Raw genomic sequence first — 10,902 nt, forward strand, 5'->3', positions numbered from 1 at the left:
GGACATTCAAATGAGGTTTGTTCTGATTGTCAGCGGCGATACTAATGAGATTAAATCGTCCAAACATGTATAAAGCAAGCATAAATCAGTGCCTAAACGTATGAAAAACACTAAAGCACATGAATACGCAGGCTCGTTATATACACATCACACACTTTCCACACACACGTTATTGCACAGTGAAGCCACCTTAGGCGTATAAAAATAGAGTAAGAACAAGCCTCATGTTTTCAGACAGGTGAACGTTAGCCAGCACCAGCGACCGTCGTATGACCGCAGCACAGTGTTTGGCTGAACACCGACCGGACAAGAGAGCAAAAAACATGTTATCCTCATCCACAAATCAAGGATATCCCGTCTGGATAGGAGACACTATACGACGGTCTCGAGGCCGGAGAGTTTGGGCGTGAGTATACGTGGAGTGATGCCGTTGTTCAGGTCTTCCTCGAACTCTAAAAGCTGGCCCATGAAGTTAAGGTTGGGCGAGATGATGGGCCGCCGGGACTTGACGAACTTGTATGCGTCCGTCATGGTCATCCAGGTGTGTTTCATCAGGTAGGCGATGACGATGGTGGCGGAGCGAGACACGCCGGCCTGACAGTGAACGAGGAGCCCGCGGCCGGCCCGGTGAGCCTCTTCTGTGGAGGGAAGAACACAAGACCTGAGAGGAAGCCATTAAACATAACACAACTCTACATCCACTTCATCAAACAATGTCCTGTTTGTCAGAAATATACATCAAAAATCTCTATATTGGTGTGTGTGTGTGTGTGCGTGTGCGTATTTATATTATCATAAATTGCAATTACAATTATTGAATATTTATAAAACTGTAATTATTACAATAAAATGTTATTATATATATATATATATATATATGTACATAAATTTACATTTAGTCACTTAGCAGACGCTTTTGTCCAAGGCGATTTACAAATGGGGTCAATGAAAGAATGAATGAATATTATATATAAATATATACATATATTAGCATAAATTATATATATATACACACACACACACACAAAACATATACATTGTATATTGCATTTGTTATTTATTTTATTATTAATAAAAACTATTACAATAAATTATATATATATATATATTATCATAATGCAATTATTAGTTATTTTAACTAATTAACTAGTTATATTATAACATATTAAGTTATATCATACTATGCATTATAAATATATATACACACACAATTAAAATATTTTTTATTATTACTTATTATTATTATATAACACAATGTCAATTATTATCATTTAAGTATTAAAATTGTATAATTTATAATATATTACACAAATTGTAATTATAATTTATTATCAGCAGAATTTGTATTTTGATTTGATTTTACATGACACTTTTATCCAAAGCGACTTACAGTGCATTTAGGCTATACATTTTTTTATTACTATTATGTGTGTTCCCTGAGAATCAAACCCACAACCTTTTGTGCTGCTATCGCAATGCTCTACCACTGAGCCACAGGAACCACTATTTTGGGGTTGAAATATAAGAGTCCCCTATCATCCTTTGATCGTATCAGTCATCTGCTGTCATACCTATGAACTCGAAGGCCTCCTCGAAGTACTGCCGCAGGTTCTGTTTGTTGCTGTCGCTGGCGGGTAAGCGCTTGTACTTGAACAGGCCGAGGTCGTAGTGATAGAGCGGCAGGTGCGTGGTGATGTTCAGGATGAAGCCGATGTCCATCCGCTGCATGAGCTCCAGGTCCTGAGCGTCCCGTTCGTTGCCCAGGAAGAGGAAGGGGAGGATGGGCGTCAGCTCTGCGTTCTCGATGTCCGGCGTGGAGGGCAGGGAATGAGGTAGCGCCCCCGACAGACCCATTGTGGTACTGCCGTCCTGTCCTTCCTCCAGATGAAGAGAGTGTTCACACAGATCATCGTGGCTCTGTCGGAAACCAGTGAGGCCTCCTACAAATGCAGACAAATTCATTAAAAAGTAGGGATGCACCGATATATCGGCTGCCGATATTTATCGGCCGATTGTTACAACCATTGACATATCGGCTATATAACGAAAAAAGGCCGATATAACATACAGATGGTTTATTAATTAACTTTGTGAAGGCACTGAGCTGTATAATGACTGTTGTGTAATCCTAGCACTGCTGTCTGCACTTTAATGCTAATCAAATAACAAAAGACAAAAGATTGCACACTATTCTTGACTAAATAACTTTTGTAACTTTCATATGTAGTGGACCTCATCTCAATGATGACCAAAACTTACAAAAAAGGTTTATTGCATCCTTTTTCACTCCAATAAAATTAAGAAGTCCACATTAAACTCTCTCTCCCCGTTATCATCAACATTCAGAGAAAAACACTTATTAAAACTAACAGTAAACAAATATATACAGATCTCATGCCTTTTCAGGTGGTGCTTAATAAACTGACAAACTTTAAATCCGAAGAACTGCAATTACCGGAACTTTTATTACCCATATAGTAGCGCTGTAGACTAGAAAACTCGTCAAAATAAGAGTCCCGCCTTAGATCTCATACATATTTGAACTTACAAAAAATATTAAAATGTATACAAAAACAAATCAGAAGATTACCGGTAATCATAATCTAAATAAAGAAGGATTAATATGTATTTAATTTATACTGTGTTATTTTACAATTGTTTACATACCTGAAAACTGTTCAACTGTATTTATGTAGGCCTGCTGAATGTTTAATGGATCTAATCCATGTTCATTAGAAAAATTTGATGACGCAGCAATAAAACTGCTTGTGTTATTTAATGAAGGTGTTTTTGAACTTTGCTGACTTAAAACATGATCAAAATACTATCTATTTTGATGCCAATATTTCAAATAAGAGAAAAAGTGACAAATATCGGTATCGGTATCGGCCCACAAAATCCTATCGGTGCATCCCTTATTAAAAGCAATAAATAAATTGCTCTTGTGAAACCCACTACCTTTGGGTTACAAGTCTGACTTTCTTAGCACTAGGCCATGACTGACCATGACTGAATAAATTTTTCATGAACAGTAGTTGCGTGCTGATTCATATAATCATAAGAAACCTAACTTGTTTTTGAGGGCAGGTGACAAACACACTGAAGGATTTGCATGTAATTTGCATTTCAGGCTGAATAAATTCCAGATTGAGTTACAGATCTGTCTCATATATGAATGCTGAATGATTAATATTATATTCTGAGATCAGTCAGTGCTTATCACATACATTCAAAATTCACTGCATATAAAAAAACATGGCAAAAATATGACATTTTATACATTTCTATAATAAGTATACATCATTAAATATTTTAATCAATATAATGAATTATAACATTATTAATCATAATATATTATTACTATACAATATATAATACAATATAACTTATTATATTAGGCAATATAAAATATAATTTGTATAATTATGTTTTATATTATAATGTAATCTCCAATAAATTAAGTAAATCCCATAATTAATAAAAAATATATTTATAATATTACTACATAATATAAAATACACCATTAAATATTATATTATGAATTATAATTAGTATATGCTTGATCATTTAATCTCTGTTCCTATTTTTTATAATATAATCTCAATAACTCACACATACATTAAAGCATTTAACAGATTCTTTATTAATTAAAACATTATTAAATATGATATCATATTACATTGTATGTTATATTAAGTATAATTATGTCTAACAATATAATAAAAATTTATATTTTATAATCTCCATAATTAAAAATATTATTTAAAATATATAATTATACTAGGTATTACAAATTATAATATGTATAATTATCTCTTACAATATAATCTAAAGGTCCATTTTATAATATAATACCTAAAATTAATTTAAAACACTATTATGATATTACTATATAATATAAAAACAACATTATATATTATATTAGGCAATTATAATCAGTTTAAGAATGTCTTACAGTATAATAGACATGATTTACATTTAAGCCTTTAGCATTTATCTAAACCAATAATTAATTAAAACATTAATATATATATATATATATATATATATATATATATATACACATATATACATATATATACACGTGTGTGTATGTGTTAAAAAAAGCATATTATTACTATATAATATAAAATACAACATTACATATAACTATATTAGGTATTATAAATTACCATTAGTATAATTATATCTTATTTTTTACATATAATATAATCATGTTTTGAGCTTTCATAGACTGTAGAGAATTGTCTGTTAAACCTCTACAAACACCTGAGGCCTCGAGCAAACAACAGCTGTAACACAAAAGATACAGAAGAAGCATCAGCAAACAAGAAAACACCCTTATAATAAATGTTTAACTTGTCATACTGGACATCTGCGCTTCCCCCCTGTAACGTTCATCAGAAGAATAGAGGGTGTGAAGTTATAGTCTGTTAAATTTCAGTTAGTCAAATGTGAAACCTGTAGCACCTGTTAACCTGCCTCTCATTCACAACTGCTGCAGAAACACTGACATCATTCAGTGGGTGAAAACAGCTCACTGTATTGAGTGAAGGGGATTCTTGCGGCGTGACACAATCGCTTGTGAATCACACACAGGAAAGCACCTTCAACGCTTGTTCATTTATAGAAACCCACGACATGGTTTCTAAAAGTCTCAAATTGAAAAGAACTCAAATCCAGGTTTCTCTGAAAAGCTATTTCAAAACAGAAATGTAGCCGCATCACATCACTTGCTCACTGCAAGTGAATGGGTGCCGTCAGAATAAGAGTCTGAACAGCTGATAAAAACATCACAATAATACAGTCCATCACTTAACATCTGGAGAAGACAAAAGCTGACACAAATCCAGCATCAAGATGCTTTTAAATTAAATATGAGTCCATAATCCATAATAAAAACGCTCTTTCCAGTGAAAAAGTGGGTCTGAATCAGGAGAGAAATCTGCACAGATCAAGCATTGTGTAAACAGCTCTAAACAAATCTGTGGCTGGACAACAGGAGATGCACTTTTTCACTGGAGGAAGCGTTATTATGGATTATGGAAGCAACGCTTTAAAGTTAAAAACACCTTAATTATGGATTTGATTCTTGCAAACACAACTTTTTGTCTTCTCCAGATGTTAACTGATGGACTGGAGTGCTGTGGATTACCGTACTTGCTGTTTGGACTTTCAATCTGACGGCACCCATTCACTTGCAGTGAGCAAGTGATGCAATGCTACATTTCTCCAAATCTGATGAAGAAACAAACTCATGTACATCTTGTATGGCCTGACGGTGAGTAGATTCTCTGCCAATTGTAATTTTTGGTTGAACTTAAAGTTATAGTGTTCTAGTTTTGCACGAACCACTAGAAATCAACAGTGCCAAATGTGTGCATGGATACAGTAATGTGTTACACTTACACAAGCGACATTTGGTTCCTCAGATGTTCTGAAAGTCTGCCGCTCACAAACTGGTGCATTAAAAATGATGCATTGAAGGACTAGAAACAGCAAAGAGGTCTTTTCTTTGTTTTTAAAGATCAAGATCACAAACTTCCGAGATCCTCCTGATTGATGGAGGAATTAATAAATACGTGGCCTTTTCTGCAGAGGTCCATGAGATGTACAGTAGGACAATACTGACTCTCAGGAGATTCAGAAGCACAGAAGGGCTGCAGTCTGAACAGCTTTTATCTGCAAGGATTTTGCAAGAGCCGTGATACTCTCACTAACATGAACACAGCGCATGAGAATGAAAGAGAAGCCTGATTAGCTTCGCGTTTACCATTCCCGGAGAAAGCAATCCCAGAATGCAATGCGCCTAGCTCAGTGAAGCAAGAGAAACATTATTATATAAGGTATCATTAATTATAATATAATAGTTTTTAATCTCCTTTTTTATTATATATATATATATATATATATATATATATATATATATATATATATATATATATTCTCCATAATTAAGTGCAACATAATTATAATCATATGCATTAGGTATTATAAATTATAATGACTGTAATTATCTCAGAATTTTATAATATAATATAATATAATATAATTATAAAATCTCCACTTACATTTTATAATCTATATAATTTCCATAATTATAACATTATTATTATAATTATTATATAACATGACCTATATTATTGCATTAGGCATTATATTTTATAATTGCATAATAACAATTTTATAACATATGTAATATCCATATTTAATTACAGGATCATTAATAATAACGAGTATAATTTTACCTTTTTATAATATGATATAAAAAAATATAATTATATAATATAAAATACAACTTTATATATTACCAAATGTATTATTATTCATTATAATTTTAAAATGAAACCATTGAAAGTAAGCTGTAAAATCATTGCAAAAAAACATTTATTGCATGATTTCAATCATTAGATTCGATTTTTGTTAATTATTATTATTTATTTTTTTAAAGTTCTAACACCAAACTCTACTGAAATCAATAGTGAGTTTTGTTTCTGCATATTGTGTGAGGAGTGCTATTTGCATAAAACACACATTTTCATATTTTAGCCTATAAAGAGTGTTCCAAACCATTTACGAGATTCTGTTTCAAACTGCTCCTAATGTGTGCATACGCTTCCATATCGGCTCCGTTCCAAAACCTAGTGCGCTGCCTTACTGTCTACACTTCTGAAGCAGCAGCCTGACTGTGGGATTATCCTATATGCAACACATATGTACAATTTGGCTAAAACAAGAACACTTAGAGAGCATCGTGTGTAAAAAGAACTCTCTTTTGATGCCTAGGTTTTGGAGCAGATGCATGAAGTGGACGTCTGCTGACAGACGCGCACTGTCCTCGTCTCTCGACTCTCCTCGACAGCCAAACAAGGCAAAAGATGGCAACAGACTCGCGCGCTGCTAGAATAGAGCTCTCTGTTCTCCGTCAGCTGCTGCCAAGGGCCGCAGGAGCTCAGCACGCGGTGACACATGGCCGTCCAGTGAGAGGTCAGCTGAGCCGAGCTGGACATGCATGCATGCATCGCCCTGGACGCAAATAGTCAACAACCTAAAGTAGACGTATCCCAACTACTGTACTGTGTGCGGTTAGTTTGTTGATGCACATTTCAGTCCCAGTTCTACTGTTCTAGCCTTAAAGCAATGATCTGACCTTTTGCTGAATCAATTAAGTCTCTTCTGATCACCAAGGCTTTATTTAAAAATGCAGTAAAAACTGAAAAATTGTGAAAAAATATTTCAATTCAAAATATCTGTTTTCTATTGTTATATAATGTAAAATGTAATTTATTTTTATGATGCATTGCTGTATTTTCTGCATCATTACTCATGATCACATGATCTTCAGAAATCATTCTGATCTGCTGATTTGCTGCTCAGGAAACATCTCTGATTATTATCAATGTAGAAAACAGTCGTGCTGCACAATATTTTTGTGAAAACTGCGATACATTTTATTTTTCCAGGAATCACAGATGAACAGAAAGTTCAAAAGAACAGCGTTTATTTGAAATAGAAATATTTTGTAACATTTCAAAAAGTCACTTTGTTGCATTCTTGCCGAGTAAAAGTATTAACTTCTTTAAATAATAATAATAAAAGATAATAATAAATAATAATAGTAAAAGAGTTGCCCAAAACTTTTGAATGCAATCATGACTGAAGAGAATCCGTGACGAAACGGTGTCAAACGCACATCAAGAAAACATTTTTAGAAAGTGAAAATCCCGTCTGATTACTCAGAAGCAACGGTCCATAAATCTCCAAGCAGACACACACACATCTGAGAGGGTGGATTCATCTTTGAAAGTACAGACTGATGTTTGAGAAGTAATTCGGATCAAGTTCATATGCCTACGAAACAAAAAGTAGGCGTTGAATAACGACTCATTTCTAGAAATGAATAATTCAGCTAGTTCTATTTTTGCAAGACTAAAATGACTGTTGGTGAAATTAAAAAGGCAACACAAACGTTATTTCACAAAACGGATATCTTCTTCTTTTTTCTAATTTAATAGTAAACTTAAGACATCTAAATAAGATGTACTTATTGTATAAAATATGTGAGAACATCTTAAGAATTTGTCAAGAACTGCACTCTTAGAAATAAAGGTTCTTTATTGGCATCAATGGTTCCATTAAGGACCTTTAACATTCGCAATAAGTTCTTGAGTTTAAAAAAATGGAACCATTATTTTTCAGAATGCATTGAACATTCTCAAAAACTCCTTACAATTTATCTTAACGATACATTAAGCAACACTCTTTCTTCTCATTTTCATAAGAGTAAAGTTGGGAAAACAAAATGTTCTTAATAGTCTTTTCTTCTCAAGATTCTTCTAAAGCCAAAACCTGACAAGATCTAAAGAATTAACTTTTAGTTAATAAAGTTAGGATAGCCTCCAATGTGTTTTAAGTCTTTTTTTTTAAGTCCAAAATATATATTTATTTTATTCTTTAAATAACTAAAACTTTCTAAGAAACATTTTAAAATGGATTTAGAAAAAAGGGAGCCTTTTTTTGGAGCCTTTATTTTTAAGAGTGTACTGAACACTCTTTTTAGGATTTATCAGTGCCACTCCTCTGGATTTTCTGAAATGTAACTTTCATGCAGTGTGTAATGCAGCTGTAAGTGAATGTAAACTGAAAGTGCATCATAAATAAAGTTATTGTATCTCAAAACAAACTCTGAACCACTGAAACGAGTTGTTTTAAATTCAAACCCCATTCCTGTGAAATTCACATGTAACAAGTTAATACATTTGCATAATGCTCGCCTACGTTCTGCGTGGAAAAACTTTGTTTAGAACTGAGTGGAGCACTATTATTATTATAATAGGATGAATTATTGATAATCACAACAGACCGGGTCATCTGACCAATCAGAGCAGAGTAGCATCACGCAAACAATGTGTTTATGTAAGTGAGTCATTAAAAAATAACATAAAATTAAATGAATATTATCAGGAAATGAAAATGTTTTTGACCTTGCATGCATGTAAACATGTTGTTGGGGACACCCAAAACCAAAATATGAACCTTTCAAATAGCAAATCTACCTTATTTCCGATTCCATGAAGAAACTTTAACATCAATGGAACTTTTCCATTCCACAAAAAGCTCTTTATAGTAATAAAAATAATTATTCACATTAAGGAAAAAAAAGGTTATTTTAAGAACTGATCATTGAAAGTCTCTTCGGAGACCACAAAATAAACTCTAAATGTTGTAGGAAAGGCATTAGATTGACTCCTTGGAGAACCTTTGACATCCATGGAAATTTCCATTCCACAAAAGCATCTTTAGATTGCTTTTGAACTAAGAAAAATTAGAGTGCTCTACATTCTTTTAGACTGGAAGCACGTTCGTCTCCAAACCTTCTCTCTCAAAAGCAGGCGTACCTTTAAGAACGATGGGGTCCTTTCCTTCCCTCCGCAGCGACTCCAGAACCACTTGCAGAGGCTGAGACGGCGTCAAGCGGCCCGGGTCCACCGTGCTTTCGTCGTACACCACCAGCTCTTTGGAAAAAATCCCTTTGAAGGAGTCCTTGCTCTGCCGGCAGGAGATGAGGTCCAGGACGGTGATCTTGCCCTGCTGGAGCCGTCGGCGGCTGATCTTGTCCGAGCAGTTGATGTGCACGGCGCCTCGGATGTGGCTCTTGTTAAACTCCATGAAGGGCCGGCAGTCGATGATGACGGGGACCGACCCCACCGGGTGGCCCAAGGGGCAATGCGTCAGCTTCTTGGCCAGCTCGTTGGGGTGGATGACCCGCATGCCGCCCCGGATCAGGCTGGAGGTGCGACTGGCCTCCGTCGGGACCCCATAGCCGACTCCGGAGGTCAGGTTAGGGCTGCTGGCGCTGACCTGGCCGTCCTTCTCATAGGTGCTCACCGTGCAACAGCTGGTACTGCTGCATCCACACGTCAGCGAGCGCGTGGAGCCGCTGGACGAGGGCATATACGCCTGGATCTTCACCACGGTGGTGCTGCTGATGACCGTCGACTGACCGACGGTGCCCACGGTGGCTTCCAGGTAGCTGGTGTCCAGGCGGAGTCGGAGTTCCTGAGGTCGTATAGGCCTTGGCAGCGCCACCACAATTCTGTCGTCTAGAGGAGAAGGAGGCATGGAGAGACCACAGAGGGCTGGCACACCACGGAGAACTCAGATGTCCGCTCGGTCGCAAGCTGAGAAACACACGAGAATCACAGATGGATTTAAACAGAACCGTTCAGGTGCAGATCATTGTAGGGTAGGCACACAACACTACACAAAATAAAATGTGCTTCAAATAAACAAACAGTATCAATGCTGTACGGTCCTTCACTGTGTCAAGACCTTAGAAGCTAAAAATTGAAAAAAAAATTATATATCAATGTTGCATGGTTATTTAATAGACTTTAAGAATAAAATACAAACAGAAAGAAGATATACTGCACGCAATCAGAAGACGATGAAACTGTTTTAAAGAGACCAGACACAGGTGTGAATGCACTGAAGTCAAACCGTGTTTAAAAAGTAAAACTGAATAAAATAAAGATGATGAATAAATAAAACATGTCAATGTCGTAGGGTCCTTCCTTTTGTCAACAATACTCTTTAAAAATAAAATTAAAAGATTCAATAAAAATGATTTTTTTTGTGTCCTTTATTATGACAACAACATAATAATAAAGCACAAGCAGAAAGATATCTGAAAAAGACAGTTTGGTTTAACTGATTTAAACAGCCAGGATGTAAAGTGTGAATGCACTGAATTAAATTCAGAGTAATAAAAAAACTAACTCATAAGCACTTAAAGAACCTGTTTCCACTGTGAAGAACCTTTTGTGGAATGGAAAGATTCCACGAATGTTAAAGGTTCTTCATGGAAGCAGTAAAGAACCTTTATTTTTTTAAGGATGTAGC

The 10,902-nt window shown here is 35.1% G+C and overlaps 1 protein-coding gene across 1 annotated transcript; it reads right to left on the minus strand.

Annotated features, from left to right (window-relative positions):
- Positions 1-327: 327 nt before the first annotated feature.
- dusp10 (dual specificity phosphatase 10) lies at positions 328-10,203 on the minus strand. The gene is made up of 3 exons (XM_059497877.1): positions 9,399-10,203; positions 1,572-1,940; positions 328-638 (listed from the first exon to the last, which is right to left on the minus strand). Exons 1-3 carry the CDS (start codon positions 10,120-10,122, stop codon positions 373-375), a joined length of 1,359 nt encoding a protein of 452 aa, XP_059353860.1. The 5' UTR covers positions 10,123-10,203; the 3' UTR covers positions 328-372.
- Between the last annotated feature and the right edge of the window lie 699 nt (positions 10,204-10,902).

The sequence above is a fragment of the Carassius carassius genome, chromosome 18 (assembly GCF_963082965.1).
Source record: "Carassius carassius chromosome 18, fCarCar2.1, whole genome shotgun sequence".
In the NCBI taxonomy this organism is placed as follows: domain Eukaryota; kingdom Metazoa; phylum Chordata; class Actinopteri; order Cypriniformes; family Cyprinidae; genus Carassius; species Carassius carassius.

Bases quoted from the DNA above. Each gene is read 5' to 3' on its own strand.
- dusp10 (XM_059497877.1), bottom strand. From the start codon at position 10,122: ATGCCTCCTTCTCCTCTAGACGACAGAATTGTGGTGGCGCTGCCAAGG. The intron at 1,941-9,398 runs GTACGCCTGCTT...CTGCATTTGTAG, and splicing joins GGACCCCATCGTTCTTAAAG to GAGGCCTCACTGGTTTCCGA. The intron at 639-1,571 runs GTATGACAGCAG...TTCCCTCCACAG, and splicing joins GGAGGCCTTCGAGTTCATAG to AAGAGGCTCACCGGGCCGGC.